A 24,574-nucleotide genomic window follows, 5' to 3' on the forward strand; every position below is an offset into this window, starting at 1 on the left:
TCTCTTATAAGAAGTAGATATCTAGCTAGATATAAAGAATAATGGGTTTCTTATTTTTCCTCAAGCTTTAGCCAATAGCAGTTTTCAGAACTGGAAGATTCCAAAAACTTTTTCTTATGTCTTTTCACATTGTCCTTAATATTCTTCCAGAGGTAATGGATAAATCTTTAGCTCTTTTAATATTTAAAAAATTGTCCTGGAAAAGAAAAAACAAGTTTTTAGGGGTGAAAGTGATGAAGGGCTTTACAGGTGCAGTTAAACCACCTGTGAAAATTACAAAATTGGTGTTGAGCCCAAGGAAGCAGCTAAGATGGTTTATCTTTTTAGCTTTCTTTTGAAGGCAAAATTTACTATATATTCTTCTTCTTCTTACAGAATAACCAAGCAGATCTAGAGAATGCCACAGAGGTGCTCTCGGGCTACCTTGAACGAGATATTTCCCAAGACTCTCTGCAGGATATAAAGCAGAAAGTACAAGATAAGTACAGGTAAGGTTTTCTCCAGTAGTTGTTGAACAAAAATGTCTGCCACTGGTGGTCTGGTATGCCTTAGTGATGAAGTTAGATGGTGGTGAAACTTGGGTTTAGCATATTCAATAACTGAGCAGCTGCCATGTTTCTCACAGATTGCTTCTGTCCTTTGGGCAACAGATTCCAGATAGTGCTAGTCAGGCATAGGGAGGAAATCAGCCATTTATCCCACTGGCTGATTCTGCTGCTTCCATGCAGTTTTATCTATGTAGTTGCTGCCCTGACAGGAAGAAGGAGCCCCAAAAGAGCAAGTGGCTATTAGGATGAGGGCTGAGATTAGGATGCTGGCCCTAGCCTAGGGATCCTGTGGATCATGGTTGTTGACAAGGGAGCTACCCAAACCTTTTAAAGAGTTTTTCTAAGATTTGTTTTTTCTAAGGAGAAATTTACTTTGTCCTAGAGATAGATGATACTTTAAGATATGGTACCACTTAAGTGAAAGATGCAGAATGTTTGCTTTCTCAACATGGAGCTCTTTCTCCCACAGTTGTTTTCTGGCAAATACTAATATCTTTTTAATAGTAGTAGAAACCTTTGGGAATTTGGAAGACTTGGAGATTTAGTCCTAAGTAATATTTTCACTTCCCTTAGCCAGCTATAGCTGCCACTAGTACTTTAAGATTTTACAGATGTGAATAAATAACCTCTGAAACTACTTCTTCCTAAAACTGTTTACTTACCTGTAGAATGACAAGATTGAGTCAGATGATTTCTAAGGCCTTTATTTTATTGCTGTAGAATTAATTTCCCAAAACTGGGCACTTCAAAAAATACCTTTTTAAAATGAGAAATAGTCATGTCTTTACATCTAGACCTGAAAATGTGCCTCTTAAAAACAAAAACAGGTGCTTGGGGGAATTCCCTGGTGGTCCAGTAGTTAGGACTCCCAGCCCTCACTGCTGAGGGCCTGGGTTCAATCCCTGGTCGAGGAACTAAATCCCACAAGACATGCGGAACAGCCAAAAACAACAACAACAACAACAACAAACAGGTGCTTGGTTCTAAGTCTGGATAAACTGTAGGGAACCTTAAAAAATAAGTAAATGCCTCTTTTTTTTTATTATTGGAGGCTGACCACAGGTGTTTTTTTTTTCTCTTTGATTACAGATACTGTGAGAGTCGACGAAGGGTTTTGTTACAGCATGTGCATGAAGGCTATGAAAAAGATCTGTGGGAGTACATTGAGGACTGAGAATGGCCCTGCATAAAATGAACTCTGAAAACTTTACCATCTAGAGTGCTCATGCAATTAAAACAAACAAAACAAATACAAACAAGGAGGCACTAAGCCTATTCTGACACCGCTGGTCTATAGTACCAGAATTCTGTTTTGTTAATGGGAAGTTTAAGTAAATTATATTGTAATAAAAAAAGGTAGATATAAACCATTGTACAACAGTATTCTAGGCTGCCAACAAAAGTGTGACAGACACACTAAAAGCCCTCCAACTTTAACTTGTAACGTAGCTTCATTCTCAAAGCTGACTCCTTTTTTTTCCATTTTCTTTTTCCTGAGTGTAGTACAGTTAAAATTTAAAATAGCTCTTTGACACTGCTTTTCATGTCCAAACCAGCCATTTTGTTGTACTTTGGTAAAGGACCTCTTCCCCTTCCTCCCCTGCACATACAGATACACCCAAACATGCAGACTGTCTCTCTCATACCCCAAGGTCATGAGTGAATGATGATTAGCTCCTTGTAAAGAAAATTCTTGGGGCGGGGAAGAGGGTAGGCAGAAAGAGGGGTTAAACAAACAAAAAAAAAAAAACAAAAAAACTTTGTATATGACTTTTAAAACAAGAGGACAACACAGTATTTTTCAAAATTGTATATAGTGCATATGCATGGACAAAGCAAGCGTGGCACGTGTTTGCATAATGTTTAATTACAAAAAATATTTATTCTTTAAAAATCTTCAAGATTATGTCTTTTGCTGTGCATTTTCTTTCAGTTTGCTTTATCTTTCCAGGGTTGAGGGTTGGGCTAAAAGGTGTGTTGGTTTAGCACCTCTGGAAGACCTATCTAGAGCTCTTTGATTTCCCTTTCCTGAGGTTACTTTGCCCTCTCTGGTTTGATATGTTTATTGCTGGCCATGGGCCTCGTGCCCTGAATTCCCAGCTCCTGGTTGGGTATAGAGAAGTCAAGTTCTGACTAAATGCCATGGCCTGATAAGGGCTGCAACAGGGAGCTTTGCTGCTGCAATTCAAGAATCACCCAGTCCCCAACCTCATCCCTCTCCACGGCCTCATGCATCTACGTAAGCCTTTGTGTGCCCATGTCATATAGCTGAAGGCTTCCTGTCACATCCAGAGGAAACATTTCAAAAAATTTTCCCCTTAATTGCTGCTTTGAGCCTTTTAAGATTTTAGTTATGGCTCTTCTCTCACCCCTTCTTTACGTTAGGGTGTCAGATAGAATGTTTTTCCTTTAAATATAAATAAATAGCCATTCACTTAGTTTCAGATTGTGAATTAAAAATGGCAGATACTGAAATTGCTTATGTGTGTTGCTGTGGATTCAGTTTGAAGGCAAACACCCTAGAACTTGATATTCCCATCTAGTGCATTTAAATAGAAACCACTGTTTGCTTATTTTCTATTGTCAGCAAATAGGAGAATTAAAAATGTGTTTTAGCTGTGATGTCCATTTTTATGAAATTTCTACTAAGAGCTATGTTAAAAGTAAAGGGTGGTGGTGGTTTTATTAACTATGTATCTGTTTAGGCCATTCTTGCTGTGGTATTTTTCAACAGATTAGCATCCCTAAATCTGTCAGTTTTATACAGGAGTACAGAGTGAACTAGGCAACTAGATTGAGGTCTTAATACTAAATACCACTTGTGGCTGAAGGACCTCTTTGTCTTCCTCTAAATGTCTCGCGCCTAGGGAGTGTTTACCGTTTGTGAGGCAGCTTTGTCTGCTCTTGCATTGTACATCTTATTACATCATTGGGAAGTAGGTTCACTTTCCTCTGGCCTTTTGCCTAAGTTAGGCTTTGCTAACTCAACCCTACTTTTCCTTTTAGAAAAGGTTACATGAGATGTACTTGCAACTATTCTTTTCCCATCAAAAATCAGTGAATGTTTGCTGAATATATTATGCTGCTTCCTTAAACCACTTGTTGCTTTAGGATCAACTTTACCTGTACCTTTTATCCTCCCTTCTCTTGCCACCTTAGGTGCAAAGCTGAACTCAGTGTCTGCTTCTTCCGTATTCTCTTCTCCTCCCCTTTCCCTGTCAACCGTTTGACTTTATTTTCAGTGACTGCATCAATCTTAAAAGACATTTATCAAAACTAAGGATTTTTTTTTTTTTAAGAAAGCTTGAATAAGTTCCTTTCCCTGGTAACTTTGAAAAGCAGCCAGAGTTGCTATCTAGATATATGTGGTTCCGTTAAAATGTTTTGTGTATGTGTGGTGTTTTTAAAAAACCTTACAAGTTAACTGCAGTATCTAAGTTTGAGTGTCATAAATCCTTTTTACATGCTCCCCTTACAACAAGTATCCAAAAACAATGTGTGCACTTCATAATATCAGCCCCCACCCATGGAGGAACAGTGCTTTTTAGAGCTGCTTTCTAGTTTCAGTGTTGGCATATTACCTGAGGGTATAGCAGTTGTGGGTGCATTCCCTAATTTGTATGGATCAAGATGAATTGGCATTTTCCACTTACAGGCTTTTAACAGCTGTCTCCATATTTGACAGAATTCCCTGAGTTAATTGCTTTCATTGTTAGTAACTTCAGTGACCCCAGCTGGGATAGGCAAGCCATATTGTATGACAGCTTCCCTGTTTCACCTACCTAAGTCTTTCTGTCAGAGGGCTCTATTCATGGTCAGCACCAGGGTCTCCCTGTCTTCTTGAGGTCTTCTGAAAAGTGCATGCTTCATTTGAACAATTCATTGAGCAGTAGATGGACTTTAAATGATTTACAATAAAATGTCGATCCAAAGCGCAGGATACAAACCACAGTGGTAAAATAGAGTAGTATATAATATCATCAGACTCTAAATTGTGTAATCTGCTGCGACCCAGATTGTATGTGTTTTATGTGTGTTTAAATAAATATATTAAATACACAGGTGTATACATACACACAAATATAACAGATCCAAGACTGACTTGATTTGAAATGGTTGAATCTGCAGTGTAAAATGTGGATCAACCATGATTAGGAACTGAAATTTAGTATAAGAGAGAAAAGGACTTGATGTAACAAAATCATTTAGCTACAAATCCCAGTATAGAGCACTTGGGGGATGGGAGGGGGCGGGTTGGTGAGACAATCAGATCGGTAAATTGATTAAATGCTCCTAACCCTGTAATTTTGTGCATAGAGCACCCTGTGCTGTGGAAATAACTGTTCTTAGATTTTCATTGTAACTGGACTGTTCAGGTTGCCCAGAGGGAAAGAACATTCCTAATTCTAATAAAATAAACTTTTATTTTGTTATTCCATTAGTTACTTATGTTTATTTTTATAGTTAAAAAAAAAAGACGGTGGCCTAACAGTCACCTGTATTATGTGCCTTATTCACTGTTCCTACTTAACATGAAATGTCAAGGTTTGGTTCAGTTTCTTTTCAGGGAACTGTGAATGAGACTATCCCCAACAATTATCTTGGTTAATGAAGCCTTCAGAGCATTTTCTGGAAGACTTCCAATTTCTGTGTCTTGAACATTGAATTTAGATTGCTATTCATGTTGTAACAGTGATATTAAATGCTCAGTAGATCTTTGTCAATTTATAAAGATAAAATATTTACAAAGTCATTCTCATGCTTAAAACTCCTTCACATTACTTCCACTTAGCTCACTTTTAGAAGCTGATATCTCCCATAGGAATGGAGGGAGAGTTGTCTTAAAGAAGGTCCCAAAGTTGAGATCTTTGTTATTGATATTCTAGCCAAGTCCAGATTTTAGGACAATTTAATTTGGTCTTATTTGGATCTGTAATTATGAGAGTTCATTTATCACTTGTATCTTCAAAGCACTTTAACTTGTATCATTGTCTAAAGCAAGTGGGGTAGAAATTACTCCTTTTTATAAAAGAAAATAAGGCTCAACAAGGTTAAGTAACTTGCCCAAGATTTTACAGTTTCTCCTATCTGGGACTCAAGCTTTCTTCTATCTAATGAACATCATACTACCTCTTTGTATCATACTTTCTTAATCTGGTCTCAGACTGACCTAGCATTCAATACCAAGAAAGGTGGTTCTTATCTACAGTGTTGTACTTTTAAACCACATCGAAGACTATAAATGCCTGTCACTGCTACCATTAGAGGAATGCTGTGTACTATCTCTGATCTTCAGTTTGCTATTGCAGAGTTTGCAACTAATGTGGCTCTGTGTTTTGCCTCATCAAATAAATCAGCCATGGATAGAAGAATAGCTCTTCCCATCTTGGTGATTAGGACAGGCATCATGAGAAGACTGCCTGATAGTGGACAGTAAACAGTTCAGCTTCATTTGATTTGATAAACAGGGGCCAAGTAATTGGCAGTTGTAGGTCTAGTTATTTCAAATGAATTTCCAATGTGAAGAATTTTGGGTAGTCTATTGGAACTTGTTACAGAAGTTGTTTTGTAACTGAAAATGCCCAGAATAGCTCATTTTCATTTGTTTCTCAGCATTTCTTCTTGGAACTGGATGATCTGTGGGACTTTCAGAAGATAAGTAGTGAGCATTAGGGGGAAATTTTGGCTCCTTCAGAAACAGGAAAAAGTGTGAACCCATCATATATTTTCAGATTTCTTTGGGGATAAAGTTGGTGTATTTCTGGTTCATTTTAAGGAATTTGTTTCTCCTCCTAATTACCCAAGATGAAATAGCTGACTCGGAAATGCTCAACTGGAAGTAATCAAATAGTGCCTACTGCAGGAGTGGAGGCAACTGTGGTTGATGTTTCTGTAAGCAATAGCATTTAGGCTGGGGAAAATAATATGAGATTCTTTTGAAAAGCAGTTTTCAGACTACGATTAAACTATAGATATGCTTGTTTAGGGCCATTTTCAGAGCAGGAGCCAATTAGTATATAAATCAGTCACACATTGATAGCTAGCAGCTCTAACAATGCCAAAAGCACAACTTTACTACCACAGTAATCCAGGGGTTTCAAGTAATACCAAGAGTCTCAAACTCAGATGTCTACAAGAACTAGGTAAATGTTTTAATAGACTACCCTGGGCTAAGTGGGCTCTCAGAGGAGCCTGTGAAATACATTTAACGTGAATTCCCTCGATTTTGAAATGTTGGTCATTAATTTAAAATATTCTTAAATGTGGCTCAAAGAACTGCACATGGGCCTTGTCATTTTCCAACTTGTGTTCCAATTTAATGTCCATTTTACACATTAAAATCACTGAGAAACTTCAAAAGTACAAACCAAAAAACACTATGCTTGAGTTCCACCCCATAGGAATTATGATTTAATTGCTTTGGGTTGTGTCCTGAACATCAATAATTTTTAAAGTCCTATCCCCATCCCCAACCCTGATGATTGTGCAGTGCAGTCTGAGACCTGTAGGCAAGGTTGAGACCATTGATGTAGATACTTAACATAGTTTCAAAGAGGAATGTAGTTGAGCACTCTAGTCATAAGGGACAATAGGACGTGGGGCGAATTTACAAGCTCAGGAAGGGGCCACACTGTAGGCCCTAGCTGAATGGGTTTTGTGGAATGGTGCCTCCTCGGGTATAGTGTGAAGCGCCCAATTTGTTTTTTTGTTGATTTTTTGATAAGTGGTCCACCTTGGAGAAAATAAAATTAACAAAACTAAAAGAACTGTAGAACTGACAAGCTCAGTAGAATATCATGTCAGCTGGCAATATATTTTCTTATCAAGGGAGAGAACCCTATCTGGAAGTAAATTAGTATAGAGTCTGAGCAAGTTGTTGAGTGGTTAAGCTATCTGTTTCAAGTCAATGCACAATTCCATTTAATCACTTAAATTCAGAGCACTTGAAAGTCACAAGTTTCTTGCTGTCACTTTCATTCTTTTGATGTATGTTAACAGACAGTGGATTTTCCTATTTTTATTCCCAGTGTAGTTGGCGTAGTAGAAAGAATATCAGTATTTCTCAGCCATAATTTTCCCTTTGTAAAATGGGGATACTAATAGGAGCTATAATTTGTTGAGTGCTTCTTGCCAGATGCCTTACTTATGTTATTTGTATCTTCTTAGCAGCCCTAAAACAAAGTTGGCATTGCTATCCTATTTTATAAATGAGAAGAAAGTTGTATAGACTATTAACTCGAACTTAACAGTTTATGGCAGCGTTGTGCTTGTCTAATTTCATGTGTTCATTCTGTCATGTTATATTGTCTTTTATAGGAATATTGTGAGGGTCAAAGAAAATGGGAAAACAAATCCTAGTTACAAATAATGAGCTTACTAGTACTAACTAGTACTAACTGAGGCAAAAAATAAGGATACAGAGCTGTCTCATAGACTCCCAAAGGCAGAATGAGATCAGATCCAGGAGCTAGAAAGCCATTTTGGACTCCTAAACTGGCATTGTCTGCAGTCTGTACATCCACATCGTTCTAAAGGCTTCTGCTCTTCCTGTCAGCCACCCCCATAGCTCTAGGTGTTACATGTTAACTGTCCCAGACACATGTAGACAACTAGACAGAGCCATGGAACAAGATCATTGGTGCAAATGTTGCTTTGGGGGGTTACCCCTGTGGATTGGTAGGCAGATTTTGGAGATCATGGCTCACTGGCTGTACATCACAGGTGTCCTTGACAATACCAAAATGCCCTGAAAGTTTTCTTTTTTAAATAAATGTAAAGAGTTTGTATATAATAGATAATTATGGCTAACTTATTTAGTGTTTACTAAATGCTCCATGGCCATCTTTTTAAAATTGCAAATCATATGAGTTAGTTGCCATCTCCATTTTATAAATAAAAGCGCAGAGAAGGTGGGTTATTTCTTTGAGGTCATCCTTTTGTAAGTGGCAGAATGAAGATTCAAGCCTAAGTTCCTTCTGTCAGCACCCACGGTGTTGGGCACTGTTCTAGGCACTGGAGGTACAGCAGTGAACAAAGGGGTCTGTTTGTCTGAGGCATTTAATCCTGATTCTACATAGAGACTCAGTGGGTTGCCCAGGGTCACCCAGCCAGTTACTGGCAGATCTGCAGGCACATTTGGACCACTACACTAAATTCTTTTCACTACTATAGCTGCTTCTCAAAGAACCTTGCCAAAAGTATCTGCTAAAATTACATAGACTAGTTAGGGGACTTCCAGCCTCAGGAGACTCAATGACTAATTCTTATTTTTGGCTCCTCTCTGTTCAAAACATGTCTGTTGTTAACCTCAGATACTCTACTAAGAAAGACACAAAGTATGCCTTTTTCTTCTCCCTCACATTTCAGAGCCACCCTGGCATTTTAATGAGAGTTTAAAAAAGCAAGTCTCATATTTCCAAACCCTTTCCAGAAGGCAATCTTGCCGATACTGAGCTGATGATGTGGCTTCCTGTGCACAAAATAACATTTCCTGATTTGGTGTTTTATTTAGCACCCGTATATCCCTCCTCACTACTCCACCTGTATAAAAGTTTGGTTTTTAATTTTCACGCTGCCTGCTTTTTGCCACGGAGTATTCAAGTTTCTTTCAGAGTGAGAATTTGGAAGGTGATTATAGAAATGAATTCTCTATTGTAGATAGGTAATTCTCCAGAAAGCTGTCTAGGATGAAAACTTGCTTCTCTAGATTTTAGAATTCCTTCTGATGGTATGGTTAAAATTGGTTTCTGTGTGGGTAACAACAAAGCAGTGCCCTAGAAACCACTTCAGTGTATGTTAAATGACGATTTCTTAGAATTGTGAATCAGGGCTTTGCAGTGAGGATCTGGTTCTCTGGAATCAGTTGGCCAAGTTGGGATTCCTAAGGAGTGAGCAAACACACTGTCCTGAGTTTTCTGAGGGACCCTATCCAAAAACATCACTACTTATTGAATTTCCCACCTTCCTCTCACAGGGAGACCCCCTGTGCGTACTCCCACCTCTTCAGGTCACATCATTTTCTCAAAGGGAGTGCCGTGTAAAATGATAACCAGAATTCATGGAGCATCTCTTATGGGTCTACTTAGGCAGTAGAGATTCTAATAGAATGCTCTAGAATTGTAAGTTCTTGCACCTACTTTCAAGTCATTTATAACGTAATTGCTGATCTTCCTGTTATGAACAAAGTTGTTGGTTTGTTAATTCCTACCGTATGACCCTTACTTGTGGTTCATTTCTACATAACTAGGGCAAATACTATAGTGTTTTCTAACAAAGGAGGAAGCATGATCTGAGTGTCCACCTGCTTTGGATAGGAAATAAATTTGTATCCAAAATCCTGTGACTGGTTTAGAGCATTGTAAACGTCATGGCAGCAAATACCAGAGAACGGTTTTTATGAAGAATAATAGTGTTCTACATGCCTTTGATGAATTAATTTTTACTCCATTGTTTTGACTACCTTGCAATAGGGTAAGTTAAGTATTAATACCATCGATTCATGTTAAAATCACATTAGTATAAGTCAGTGCCTTACAATGGTCAAATGGTAGCCTACTAACCAATGGAAATGAACTGTTGGTTCCACAGAATTGCTTCACAGATTCTAAATGCTACTTCTTAGGGGCACTGGATTGTGTGCCCTTTAAGATAAATTCTATAATCAAAGGCCTAGCCCTGAACAGATTAGAGCCCAAAGATCATACTGAGGAGAACAAATCAGATAGTTCAGTAAAGGGTCGGGGACAGATGCTCCTGGAGTAGGTATCCTCAACTCACCTTTATTTTAAGTTGATATATAGAAATCAATGTATTATAAAATGCACACATGTTAAGTGTTCAGATTGATGTTCCAGCGATTATATACCTCTGTGAGATAACCACCCAAAAGAAGATATAGTTACCATTAACCCAGAAAGTTCCCTTGTGCATCTTTCAAATCACCCCTGCTCCCCTCCCTACTCCAATGATCATTTGCCGATTTTTCTCACTGAAGATTTATTTTGCCTGCTTTTGGACTTTATATAACTGAATCATATAATATGTACTCTTAAATCTGGCTTCTTTCATTTATAATGCTTTAAAGACTCATCCATATTGTTGTAAGTATTGATAAATTATTCTTTATTGCTGAGTAATATTTCATTCTATAAATGTACTACAATTTGTTTATCCATTCTATTGATGGACTTTTAGGTTGTTTCATTTGGGGCAATTATGAATAAGGATATTATATATATATTCTTAAGTTATTTTTTTTGTTTTGTGGGTACATGTTTTCATTTCTCTTGGATAAATAGCTAAGAGTAGAAAATTGCTGAGTCATATGATAACTTTTTAAGAAACTGCCTTCCTGTTTTCTGAAGTGATTTATCATTTTGTACTCTTATCAGTGATGTATGGGAGTTTCAGTTACTTCCTCTTATCAGTGTTTTTTATATTAGCCATTTTAGTGGGTATGAAATAACTCTGTGATTTTAGTTTACATTTCATTTCCCTGATGATTAGTGATGTTGAGCACTTTTCATATGCTTGTTTTACATTTGTATATATTTCATGAAATGTCTTTCATGTCTTTTCCCATTTTAAAATTGAATTGTCTTTTTATTGTGGTTATTCTGTGAATTCTGGATACAAGTCCTTTGATGGGTATATGTGCTGTGATTTTTTTTGTAGACTATGGTTTGTTCACTTTCTTACTGGGATCTTTTGATGAACTGAAATTTTTATTTTGATAAAGTCCACCTTATCAAGTTTTTCTTTTATGATTTTATGACCCCCAAGCTCACAGAGAATGTATTTTCTTCTAGAAGTTTTATGGTTTGGGGTTTTATGGCTATCTATGATCCATCTCACTGGTTTTAGGTTTTAAATCTATGGTTTGGAGTTTTACATTTAAGTATATGATCCATCTCCAATTAATTATTTGTACAGAACGAGGTTTATTTCAACACAGATACCCAGTTGTTTCGGCAACATTTGTTTAAAAAGATTTTCCTTCACCCATTAGATTGACTTGGCATCTTGGTTGAAAATCAACTGACCATATGTATGTGTAGTTATTTCTAGACTCTCTATTCTGTTTCCCACAGAATACTTCATTTCCCACAATACTTCATTATTATTTCTCTTCATGTTTTCCAGCAGGTCTAGAGTTCCATGTGTTATAAATTCCCTTTAATCTGAAGAACTTTCTTTTTAACACTTGTTCTATTGCAGTTTTTCTAAAGATGAATTCTCTCAGCTTTTATCTGTCAGAGAATATCTTTATTTTTCAGGGGTATTTTAGTTGAATATTAAATTCTATGTTGACCTTTTATTTCTTCTTTTAGTATTTTAAAGTCATTTATTTGTCCTCAGGTCTCATTTGTTTCTGGTAAGAAATCATCATTTTTTTGTGTCTCCCTGTCCATAATGTGATTCCCCCCCATGGTTACATCTGCTCTTTATCTTTGGCTTTCAGCAGATTGACTATGATATGTCTAGGTATGTTTTTATTTGTATGGAGGTTACTGAACCTCCTGTATCTGTGTTGCTGTCTTTCATTAATATTGGGTATTTCTTGGCTATTATCTCTTCAGATATTTCTTCTGTTCCATACTCTCCCACCTTGACTCTTCTTCTGAGACTCCAGTTACACCTATATTAGATGATTTGATATTATCCTACGGATCTCAGATGATTTTCCCTCATTCTTTTCTCTTTTTGTTTTTAGTTTGAATACTTTCCATTTAGCTGTCGTCAAGTACCCTGATGCTTTTCTCTTAAACCTATCTGATGAAATCTTTCTGATACTGTATTTTTTATTTCTAGCATTTCATTATGTTTGTATAGTTATCATGTTTCTGCTTAAAATTTCCGTTTTTCATGTATGTTGTCCACATTTTCCAGTAGAGTTTTTAAAGCATTTTCATCATAGTTATTTCAAAAACCCTATCTATTGATTGTAATATTTTAGCCTCCACTAGATTTTTAAGCATTTTACTTTCAGCCAGAGTTATTTTAAAGATCCCACTGATAATTCAACATCTGGGTCATTTCTCATTCTGCTTCTCTTGAACCTTTCCTCTGTTACCATGGATCTTATTTTCTTGCTTTTGCACATATCTTGTATATTTGATTGTATGCTGGACGTTTTGTATAAAAAACAAGAGAGACTGAAGTAAGTATTACTTCAAATTGGGGCATGCCCATTTTTCTTTCAGCCATTTGAGTAATGGCTCAGTCAATCTGATGTTTATTTGACCTAGATCTGGGCACTGTTGCAGCCTTAGTTTGATTCAGTTCACCCTGACTTTGCTTTGTAGCTAAGGTGTCAGCTTTTGGAAATGTGGGAGATCTCTTCTAGTGGAAAATGTGGACAGACCAGCCTAGCTGCCAGGTTTTCTTGGGCACTGGGATAGGGGGGTAGAGAGATATTTCTCTCAGCTCTTGTGTGTGCCCTACCCTTAGTCTTTTCAGGAAGAATGCCCACAATGCCTGGGGGATGGGTCTCTCAGCCCTCCTGCCTCTCACTCTCAGCCTTCAAGAGTATCTGTGGTGGATTTCTCAGCATTCCTGCTTTGCCTCCTCATTTTAAGGTTATCTTGCACTTGGGAAAGTCTCCACTTAACCTCAAGGGAAGGAGTAATCTGTGTCAACTTTTCTATTATACACACACCCTTCCCACTTTTGGTTACTACCTACCTGTACTTTTTAAGATCCAAGAGGTAAGATTGGTGGGTGGATGCAGGTTTTCTCTGTGGATTTGGGTCTTCTAGATTCTAATGTCATGCCAGCCTCAATGAGACTGACATTTTTGTTAAATTTCAACTGGCTTCTCTTTATTCCCCTATGGTGGATTTCTCAGCATGGTTCAGCCAGGAATATGAGCAGCCATGTATCTCTTCTCTCCTATGAAGGACTTAGCATTTTCTGGAGGTTAGTTCATTTAGGGTTTCTTTATGTCCTTAGCTTTCTGATGAGTTAAAAATATTCTTGATTTTCTAGATAATCTAGCCTTTGTTTGCTAGGGTGGGAGATATATTCTCCTGTGGTTTTCTACATCCAAATGAGAATGAATTCTAGGAATGGGAGTTTAAAAAAAAGTTTCATTTACATATTTTAAAAATAATTTTTAAAATTATATATACATGGATAATAAAATGTTAAATTTTAGAGTGGTAAACAATGAAAAGAGAATTACCTTCCCATTATAGGTTCCCAAGTCCTCTCTACTCCCTCTACAGACAAACATCATTATCAGTTTCTTGATTGTTTTGCAAAATTCTGTATACAAAAAGTGTGCATATTTCCCCTCTTATTTTTTTTAGTACAAATAGAACCATACTATATCTTCTATACCTTGTTTTTCTTATTTAACTATTTCACCATCTTGAAGTCCTTTACAGACTGCATAATATGACTTCATATGGATGTACTGTGGTTTATTTGAACAGTCCCTGGTGATGGACATTTGGGTTGTTACTATTTTTTGTTTGTTTGTTTTTCTCACAAACATTGCAGTATATATGCCTTTGCCCACATTTGTGGTTGAGTATCTGTAGTATCAGGAATGGGCATATTTAAAATGCCTCATGAAGGCCCCTGGAGCTTCATATTAATTCAGTGTTTCTCAAGGTGTTGGCTGGGCTCTCAGCAGTTGGTGGTATGGGTTTGGGGAAGACTGGATACCGCAAAAGACTCATGAGGTGCTGGAGAGTTGCCTGGCAGGTGGTGTCAGAACAAAGCTGGCTATAGACCCTACCAGAGTAGGAGTGACATATTAAAGTATTTAAAATGTAGAAACTCAACTGTAATTCCTTCTTTATACATACATTGGGGATGTTAAAAAGTTACTGATGTCAGATTGCTCTCTTGCCTCCTCAGCCCCTACCATGGGGTAAAAAAGATAAATGCCGTTTTGTTTGGAATGTCTTACCCAGCTATATGACTTGAATGATCCTGATAAACAAGATTATATCCAAGGAGTTTTTCTAAGGGAAATGAAGACTTATATGTTAAACAAGAAACATTATCTATGTGATTCTGGGATCTTCCTGTGAAGATGTTATGTTTTTTGAGATGTTTTTCTAATTACCTATCTAATTAGCACATTAAGTTTGGTTGTTGACATTTGAGAAACCAACGTGCTTTCTCATGAAAAAGGCCCTTGCACAGAAAGTGCTCTTTTTTGTAAGATCTGGGGTCAAAGGAGAGATTTTTAAGCATATAATAATGGCTTCTACTTATTTAATAACATAGTCACAAAAAATGTCATTTACTTCTCACAGGACACCTTTCAGGGAGATTTTATATATTAGGAAGTATGCTCATGAGCTTTCTACCAACATCATCTTCCCTAAGGCTCCCCATCTCAGTAACTGACTATACTATTCACTCAGTTGCTTTTAAAGTTAGAAACGTCGTAATCTTTCTGTGACATCTATATCCCTTTCCTTCATTCTCCCATATCCAATTCTACACCTTAGGAAATTTGTTTCACCTCCTAAAATTCTTGAGAATCCATTCACTTTTTCTCCTTTTCCCATCACTCTAGTCCAAGTGAACTGTTTTATCATTTCATTTGCAGTATCCTTTTAGTCACCCCTAGATTATCAGTTCTTATCCCCTCTCAATTCATTCTCCACTCATTAGCTAACATGAACACATTAATTCATTTAACATGGATTCAATGTTAATTTTGACTATGTCACTCCTTGCTCAAAACTCTCTAGTGCCTTCCCAATGTCCTTAGAATAAAATCCCTTGCATGGCCTCTGTGGATCTGCACCACTAGTCTCTCCTACCTCTCCACCTATTGCAACCAACTCTTTTCCCCTTCCTCTTTCCAGCCATGCTGGTCTTTCTGTGCTGCAAACTGGCCAAGCTTCTTCCATCCTCAGGGCCTTTGCACAAGCTTTCCCTTTGCCTTAGAATTTTTCCCCAGCCTGCCCACTTCCTCATCCCCCTTCCCCAAGCTAATGCCTTATCCTTTAGGTCTCATTTTAAACATATCTTACCCAGGGAAACTTCCCTGTCCAAACAAGTCTAGATTGGATCTCCCTGTTATTTGCTTTTACTACTCTGTATTTTTCCTCAGCATTTATCACAATTCTAATTATATAGTTATGTTGTTCTTTTATTTTTCTGTTATTGGAATAGGTAATACATCCATTTCATACAAAATTCAAATTGTAACAGGGTATAGAGTCTCTTCCCTTCCCCATCCCTCTGCTACCCAGTCTTCTTCCTTACAAGTAACTACTTTCAGCATTTTGAATATACTTTCAGAGATTTTGAGTATATAAGCAATTATGTACATAATTTTCATCTTTATTTTTGCCTTTTATTAACACAGATCCTGTGTACATTTTTCTGCACTTTGTTTTTATCTGTTAATATATCTTGGCAATTCTATATCGCTATGTAAATGGTTTCTTTTTCATGTACCATACAGTATGGGCTCATCATTATTTCTTTAACCTTAATTATTGGGCATTTAGGTTGTTTTCAGGTTTTGGTTATTACGAACAATGCTGCATTGAATAACTTTGTATTTAAAGTCATTTTCCACATTTATACCTATAGAATATATTCCTAGAATTAAAATAAAGAAGTTAAAGGTTATGTGCATTTTAAATTTGGGTAGTAATTTCCAAACTGCTGTCAATGGAGGTTGTACCAATTCACATTCCCTCTAGCCACAGATGAAGAATGCATGTTTACTCACAACTCAATGAAAATTTTTGTTCTCTGACAATGTAAGAGGTGGAAAATATCTCTTGGAAACTTTAATTTGCATGTTTTCTCTTCCTTGCAAAGTTATATTTTCGTATGTTCAAGAGGCATTTGTATTTCTTCTTTAGTGAACTGTTTCTTCATAAACTTTGCTTACGTTATTTAATGTGTGACTTCCTCGCTACACTCGAAGGTCAGGGATCCCGCGTATTTCGCTCATCGGATAGCTCCTGGTACTGGAATGAATGAAGCTCAAAGAAATGACTGGCTAACGTCATGCCGTAGTCACATACGTAACTCATGTTTGACTCGAAAGCCCACGTATTTCCACGATCACCCAGTGGAAAGACTTGAGCATTTAATGCACCACAGCAGGGGCTAGAAAGGTAATGTAAAACGGCTGAAGTGTGCTGGGAAGAGAGGACTCTGGCAAAAAGGCCAACAAATGCTTAACTACAGTAGCAGCTGTTTTCAGATCTATTTTACCGCCAAGCAGGAATGCAGGCCCATTGTCGGATCTTTATTTACTCCGAGGCCGGATTTCTGGCTTTCTTGCTAGATCTCCTGGTTTTTAAGTACTTCCAGTCAAGACAAGACTGCCTTCAAATGCAGCCTACCGGCAGCGGATTTGCAAACTCTGGCGTAAACAAAAGTGGGAGGCTGATGAGGTGGGTAATACCTTAGTTGGACAAAGACAGCCGAGAAACAAAGAATTTTTATGTAAGGCGAGAATGAGGTTCTCCGCCGTAGGGTTTGGGGTTGGGGGCCGGGACTCCCGGAAAGACGCTGGAAATAAATGCTGGGTGGCATCAAAGCAGAGCAGGGCCAGGCGGCGGGAGGGCGCGCTGCCGTCCCAGTTGTGGCTGGCCACTCCACCCAGCGCTGTTGGGGGTTTCTCAAGCAGCGTCCACACAATGGTGGACGGTAGGGGCTGGCCGGGATGAAGGGGACGACTGGCTGCGCATTCCCTCACCGGCTCCTTTAGAGCCAAGTGGACCGCAGGAAAGCACCCAACCCTTTCTCCGCTTCCAGAAGACCCTCCGCCTCCCAAGGAAAGCTTCCCGCTCGGCGATCTACTTCTTTCCTTACTCAGGCCCCTCCCCGCTTCCCCAATCCTACGACTTCCGCTTGCCTGGTCTTTTGGGAAACTGCCGACTTCCGGCCTCGCAGCGGTGGGCGGAGCTAAGATGGCTGAGCAGAGACTCGTGACGGTGAGCGTTGAGGTTCTGCTTGGTGTCCCGGCTGCCAGGCGGGGTTGGGCAGGGCCGGGCGGAGCGGAGACTGGGGCTGGCGGTCGGGCTGTGTCCCACGCAGCTGCCGCTGGGGAAATGCGTGGCCGGGGCTGGAGCGCCTCGGCGTGGCCGGAGCGACACGGTCCGACGCCGGGAAATGCTCGGTCTGGGGCCCTGCTGAGTTCTTTGCAGCTCTGGGCCTGTGCTAGGAGTGGGGTCTCTTGGGGTGCTCTAGGAGATTTTCATCGGAAATGGCTCTTTTCCTAGCTCCATGTTTTCAGTCTCATGAGGTTTGGAAAGGAAGCACTACCACCCGTGCAGAGAGTTTCTGTTAATCTGGATTAGGCATTGAGTGAGACAAATCCTGGAAGCTTTCAGCGTCAGTACCTTCTGCGGATGGGGCGAGAGCATGTTTTCGCAAGTTTAGGAATTCATCTGGCCTGAGTTAGGCGTTGATTTAAACTCCACAGAACTGCTAATACAGAGTAACTCAGGTGAATTCGGGATGACCCAGTAGTTATTTTTGAGGCGTAAATTCATAATTGGATCTAATTTCTATAAATTTCCAAGTGTGGAACCTTGTCTACCTTGTTTTAATATTGAATTTCAGAGCATGTTCTGCGCGTTTATTAGAATGACTTTAGTTATTTATTCGGGATTTATTGCCCTTTGAAACGCCCCCTGGAAAACTTGGGAGACAAAATAGCAGGCTTTGACAGACTGTTTTATAACTTAGTTTTGGCTGTTAGGGAGCAAGGCCAGTATTACCTTGTCAGGGGGCCTGTTTGCGTTCTAGTCTCTCTTCATTTGCAGCGAAATCAAATTATTGTAGTGTAATTAGAAAACTCTGAATACAGACCAGGAGGCCCAAAGCAAAGATTTTTGTTAAGCTACGAATTTAAAAAAAATTAAAAGCATGATTAATGTTTCTAGATTTTAGGCATTGAAAACATACTAAAGAAAATACTTCAGCTACATAGTCTTAAATGTGAGGTATAAGGGTAACATGACATTGTTGCAAATATAGCTTATCCTCTAGTGCTCACTGCAGGTATAGGTAGGTGTTCATGAACAGAATAGGAGCGTGATGGCAGAATTGTTCTATACTTTTGAATCCCTGGTAGTGTATTAAAGAGGATGACGTTTTTGTGCTTTTTAAAAATTTTTTTTTGGCTGCATTGGGTCTTCGTTGCTGCATGCAGGCTTTCTGTAGTTGCGGTGAGCAGGGTCTACTCATCCTTGCTGTGCGCGGGCTTCTCATTGCGGTGGCTTCTCTTGTTGCGGAGCTCGGGCTCTAAGCCCGTGGGCTTCAGTAGCTGTGGCTCATGGGCTCTAGAGTGCAGACTCAGTAGTTGTGGCGCACGGGCTTAGTTGCCCCGCGGCATGTGGGATCCTCCTGGACCAGGGATCGAGCCCGTGTCCCCTGCATTGGCAGGTGGATTCTTTTTTTAAAAAATATATTTATTTATTTTTGGCTGTGTTGGGTCTTTGTTGCCACACGCAGGCTTTCTCTAGTTGTGGTGAGCGGGGGCTACTCTTCGTTTTGTTGTGCGGGCTTGTCATTGCAGTGGCTTCTCGTTGCAGAGCACGGGCTCTAGGCGTGCGGGCTTCAGTAGTTGTGGCACGCGGGCTCAGTAGTTGTGGCTTGCGAGCTCTAGAGCACAGGCTCAGTAGTTGTGGCGCAAGGGATTAGTTGCTCCGGGCATGTGGGATCTTCCCGGATCAGGGCTCGAACCCGTATCCCCTGCATTGGCAGGTGGATTCTTAACCACTGCGCCACCAGGGAAGCGTAACAGGCGGTTCTTAATAACCGTGCCACCAGCGAAGTCTGGCTTTTTTTTTGATATGATTTTAGCACTTCAGCTGCAAGTTAACTAATCATTTCCATTATTATCAAGTTTAATGCTAGCAGCGTTATATTTATAGTAACTCATCTTTCAGGTTACCACTGCATAGAAATTTGAATTTTATCCTTTTTGGAAGTGATATGGCATCTTGTAATAGAATTAAAAGGACTTAACAGTGCCACTCCTAGACCTGTATCCCATTGAAATAAAAGCAAAACATAAGCACCCAGTTCAAGGTACTCATTGCAGTACTGTTTATAATGGCAAAAAGCTGGAAACAAAGTGAATGCCCATTAGTAGGGTAATGGATGACTTCTGACATGCCCATACCGAGGAATAGTATGCAGCCATTAAAAAGAATGTTAGAACTATATACATTGATGTGGAGAGATTTCCATGGTTTACATTTAAATAAAAACTAGTTGTGGAGTGGGGTGTTAAAAAAAGAAAGTTCAACTTGGCTTTATTCAGTGATTCACGAATCAGTCAGCATCCAGTCTAGCAGACAGAAAGGAGCTCTGAGGAGCTGTACAAAATAGAATACTTTAATAGGCAACAAGGAGCAGGAACAAGGAAGGTACAGACAAAAAGTGGGTTGGTATTGCAAGGTCACTTTCCTTTAGGGGATGGCAGAGGTTTATCAGTCATATTATATAACTAGGGCTGATCAGATGACTCCTGATTGACTGGTTTAAAATTCCATTTCTGGGAGAGCTGAAACTGTAATTAAGTCTCTGTTTGGTGACATGAGGCTTAGCAAATATGATTCCATGTTGGGCCTGTTGTTTTGTTTTTAACAAGGGTATATTGTGTGATCTGTTTGTGACACAAAGGAAAAACATGTAGATCTATAGATATGGATATACATAGATGTGGATGAGAAAAGACTAAAGGACTTAAAACTCAGAATTTTGAGCAGATTCGTAAGTAAAAATCTAAGAATTCTGCAGCAAAGGCCTTGAGACTAGGAGACATCCCAGCAAAATGGAGTAAAACTAGTTCAAGGTGGGACACACAGAAATTCTAATATGCTACCAAACTACTGAGGATTATTACCTATTCCTTAGGAAAACTAGAGACTGATATTTATGTTTTATTTAAGAATATATAATAAATAGTTTAGAGATCTTAAAAAAAGCAAATAACTCTGGTTTCTATGCTTTATACTTATAAACATTTTTGTAACTCCCTAATTACTATTTTTTGGTGTATTTGTATAAATACCCATCAATCTTCCTGTAATTTAAGAGATTAAACCTTTTAGAACAGAAAGCAAAAATTACTACTGCACTAGTTGATTTGGCTCAGATATAGTGCCTAGCACATATCAAGTGCTACATGAATATTTGTTAGATGAATAAATCATCACAGAACTACTTTAAAATGAAGAAAGAACCAAAAAAAGTAAAGAACTTATTCTATATATATTCCAGTTATGAATGAGATTGAGTGGGCTAATAGAATCCTTTGTATCTCAGAATGTCCTGGAAGATCTTTTGAGAAAGAGACTCATCAAAAAATTATAATTTATTTTACTTCTACTTTGTGCAGAAGAAAGCATTGCTGACTCATGAAAATGCTTTTTGACCCTTTAAGATTCTTACTTTTCCCAAAAGTAAAAAAAAAAAAAAAATCCCAGTTAGATTAAAAAAAAAAATTGGGTTATTTTGCATTATAAAAATAGCTGTGGGACTTCCCTGGTGGTCCAGTGGCTAAGACTCTGCACTTGCAATGCAGGGGGCCCAGGTTGGATCCCTGGTAAGGGAACTAGATTCCCCATGCTGTAGCTAAAAGATTCCACATGCTGCAACTGAAGATCCCGCATGCAGCAATGAAAATCCCTGATGCCACAACTAAGACCTGGCACAGCCAAATTAATAAATAAATATTAGAAAAAAAACAGCTTTGTTGAGGTATAATACACATACCATAAAATTTACCTATTTTAAGTATGCAGTTTGATCAGTTTTAGTAAATTTATATAGTTGAACAATTGTCACCATGATCCAGTTATGTCTGTCTGTCAGTCTAGAAAGTTCTCTTGTAACCACTTGCAGCCAATCTCTAATCCTAACCCCAGCCCATGGCTAATCTGCTTTCTGTCTGCATAGTTTTGCCTTTTCTACAATTTCATATAATGGAATCACTTAGTATGTGTTTTAAGGTTCTTCATATTGTATGTAACAGTAGTTTGTAACTTTTTGTTTCTAAGCAGAATTCCACTATATGAACATACACATTTTGTTTGTCCACAAATTGATGGACATTTGAATTGTTTCCTGTTTTTGGTTATTTGAATAATGTCACTATTGTTACTGGCATGCAAATCTTTGCATGCATATGTTTTCATTTCTCTAGGAGAGTAATTGCTGGGTTGTATGGTAAATTTATGTTAAAAAAAAAAACCTGCTAAACTGTTTTCTAAAGTGGCTATACTCTACCATTTTACATTCCCATGAGCAGTGTATGAGGGATTCAGTTTTTCCACACCCTTGTCAACACTTGGGATTGTCAGTCTTTTTGATTTTAGCCATTCTAGTGGATGTGTAGTAGTGGTTATTGTGATTTTAATTTGTATCTCCCTAATGAATAATGATATTCAATATTTTTTAATGTGCTTATGCATCTATATCTCTTTGAAGTGTCTCTATAGATCTTTTGCCCATTTAAAAATGGGTTATTTCTTTTATTATTAAGATTTCTGTATATGTTAAATCAAGGTAATAAAATAGCTAAAAACAAATTATGTATTCTCTTTTATTTTGAGGATTTTTTGGTTGTTATGAAATATATCATACTTCTAAAAGAATGAATAAAAGATTATTTGTAAGTTTTAAAGAACAATGCTGTTGACCTAGGAACAACATGGGGATTAGGGGCGCTGATCCTCTGCACAGTTGAAAATCTAAGTAAAACTTACAGTGGCCCTCCCTATCCCCATTTCCCTTGCATTTGTGGATTCAACCAACCTTGGAATATGTAGCACTGTAGTATTTACTATTGAATAAAATCATATGTAAGTGGACCCTTGAGGTTCAAACCCCTGTTGTTCAAGCATCAACTCTATAATGAAAGCTTGTGTTCCTACCTCACATGTTAAGAAATGAGTCATTAAAAATAACTTTGGGGCTTCCCTGGTGGCACAGTGGTTAAGAATCCACCTGCCAATGCAGGGGACATGGGTTTGAGCCCTGGTCCAGGAAGATCCCACATGCCGCAGAGCAACTAAGCCCTTGCGCCACAACTACTGAGCCCGCACTCTGGAGTCCGCAAGCCACAACTACTGAAGCCCATGTGCCTAGAGCCCGTGCTTCGCAACAGGAGAAGCCACTGCAATGAGAAGCCCGTGCACTGCAACAAAGAGTAGCCCCCGCTCGCCGCAACTAGAGAAAGCCCGCATGCAGCAATGAAGACCCAACGCAGCCAAAAATAAATAAATACAGAAAAAACACAAAACAAAAAAAACTTTGAAACCTAAATGTCTCCCCTACCTCATTTTCCTCCTTCTCCGTCAGAAATGATTTCTTTCCTCAATTTTATGTTAATATTTTTTTTGGCTTTCTCTTTTAAAAATTTATTTATTTATTATTATTTTTTTGGCTGCGCCAGGTCTCAGTTGTGGCATGCGGGATCTTCATTGTGGCATGCGTACTTCTTAGTTGCGGCACGCGTGCGGGATCTAGTTCCCCAACCAGGGATCGAACCTGGGCAGCCTGCATTGTAAGTGTGGAGTCTTACCCACTGGACCACCAGGGAAGTCCCTCTTTTGGTTTTCTTTATAGCTTTTATCATACTTAATACCCTTAAACAATATATTGATTTTTAAAAAATTAATGTTTAGTTTTTTCATTTTTTAATGCTGTGAAGAATCTCATTATAGGGAAATGCTACAATATGTCCATTCTATTAGATAGAGATTTGGGTTATTTCTGATTTTTTTCCAGCTTTAGTGAGGTATAATTGACAAAGTTAGTGTACAGCATGAGCATTTTATACACACACACACACACACACACACACACACACACAGAGTGAAAGGATTCCCACCACTTAGTTAATTAAATACACTCATCACCTCACATGTATAACTATTTTGTGTGTGAGAACAGTTAAATTCTATTCTCTTATATTTCAATTATACAGTACAGTGTTATCAACTATAGTCACCATGTTATGCATTAGATCCTTAGACCATATTCATCCTTAACCCTGGCAAGCACTTTTCTAACTCTCTGTTTCTGTAAGTTCAACTTCTTTTTTCCTTCTGGTTTTTAATTTAAAAAAAAGAATGCTGCTATGAACAGGGCCAGGACTAGGGTAAGGCAACTGAAGTGCTTAGGGTGCAAAATTTAAGGAGTAAGAGTATCTCAGACCTGGCTGTGAACACTCATATATGTCTCCTGATCTAAGAATTTCCCCAGGGCATTCCTCGAAGTGGATTGCTGGTTTCTGGGCTGCGTACATCTTCAACTTTATAACTTAGGGGAGATTCTGTGGTGATTGTAACAATTTATGCTTCTACCACCAGTTCCTGTTGCTCATATCCTTGATATAGCTTTAAATTTTGTCAACATGGTGGATATGAAATGAAGTCTTAATGTGATAGTAATTTACATTTCCCTGATTAGTAATTAGGTAGAGCATCACTGATTGTCTCCATTTCCTTTTCTGTGCAACGCCTGGTTCTTATGTTTTGCTTATTTTTCTACCTCAGTTTGTTTTATTGATTTATAGTTATTTATAGTTGTGGGCTGTTAATTCTTTGTCTTTTTTTGGTTTTGTTTTGTATTGCAAATATCTTCTGTCTTTATTTCTTCTTAGGAAAAGAAGTTATTATTATTTTTTTTTCTTTTGGCTGAGTTGAGCGGCTTATGGGGTCTTAGTTCCCCAACCAGGGGTTGAAACCAGGGATACTGGCAGTGAAAGCACCAAGTCCTAACCACTGGACTGTCAGGGAAGTCCCCAGAAGTTATTAATTTTAATGTAGTTGAATGTTTAGATCTTTTCTTAATTGGTTTGTGCTTTTATATCTTGTTGGAAGTAATCCTTCCCTACCTTATGTATTTTTTTAACATCTTTATTGAAGTATAATTGCTTTACAATGTTGTGTTAGTTTCTGCTTTATAACAAAGTGAATCAGCTATACATATACATATATCCCCATATCTCCTCCCTCTTGCGTCTCCCTCCCACCCTCCCTACCCCACCCCTCTAGGTGGTCACAAAGCAC

General features: G+C 38.4%; 2 protein-coding genes across 6 annotated transcripts in view; both read left to right on the forward strand.

Moving 5' to 3' along the window:
- The window catches only part of ARIH1 (ariadne RBR E3 ubiquitin protein ligase 1), a 132,743-nt gene extending 127,757 nt beyond the window's left edge, over positions 1-4,986 (forward strand). For both annotated transcript variants that reach the window (XM_024128886.3, XM_055088086.1), the window contains 2 exons: positions 376-488; positions 1,638-4,986. In XM_024128886.3, the coding sequence (XP_023984654.1) occupies positions 376-488; positions 1,638-1,722 (198 nt within the window). In that variant the 3' untranslated portion in view covers positions 1,723-4,986. The remainder of the gene's footprint in view (positions 1-375; positions 489-1,637) is intronic.
- A 131-nt stretch (positions 4,987-5,117) lies between these two features.
- The window catches only part of BBS4 (Bardet-Biedl syndrome 4), a 75,114-nt gene continuing 55,657 nt past the window's right edge, over positions 5,118-24,574 (forward strand). For all 4 annotated transcript variants that reach the window (XM_007122105.4, XM_007122106.4, XM_028495023.2 and 1 more), the window contains exon 1: positions 5,118-17,476. In XM_007122105.4, the coding sequence (XP_007122167.1) occupies positions 17,453-17,476 (24 nt within the window). In that variant the 5' untranslated portion in view covers positions 5,118-17,452. The remainder of the gene's footprint in view (positions 17,477-24,574) is intronic.

Source organism: Physeter macrocephalus, chromosome 11 (assembly GCF_002837175.3).
Source record: "Physeter macrocephalus isolate SW-GA chromosome 11, ASM283717v5, whole genome shotgun sequence".
Classification (NCBI taxonomy): domain Eukaryota; kingdom Metazoa; phylum Chordata; class Mammalia; order Artiodactyla; family Physeteridae; genus Physeter; species Physeter macrocephalus.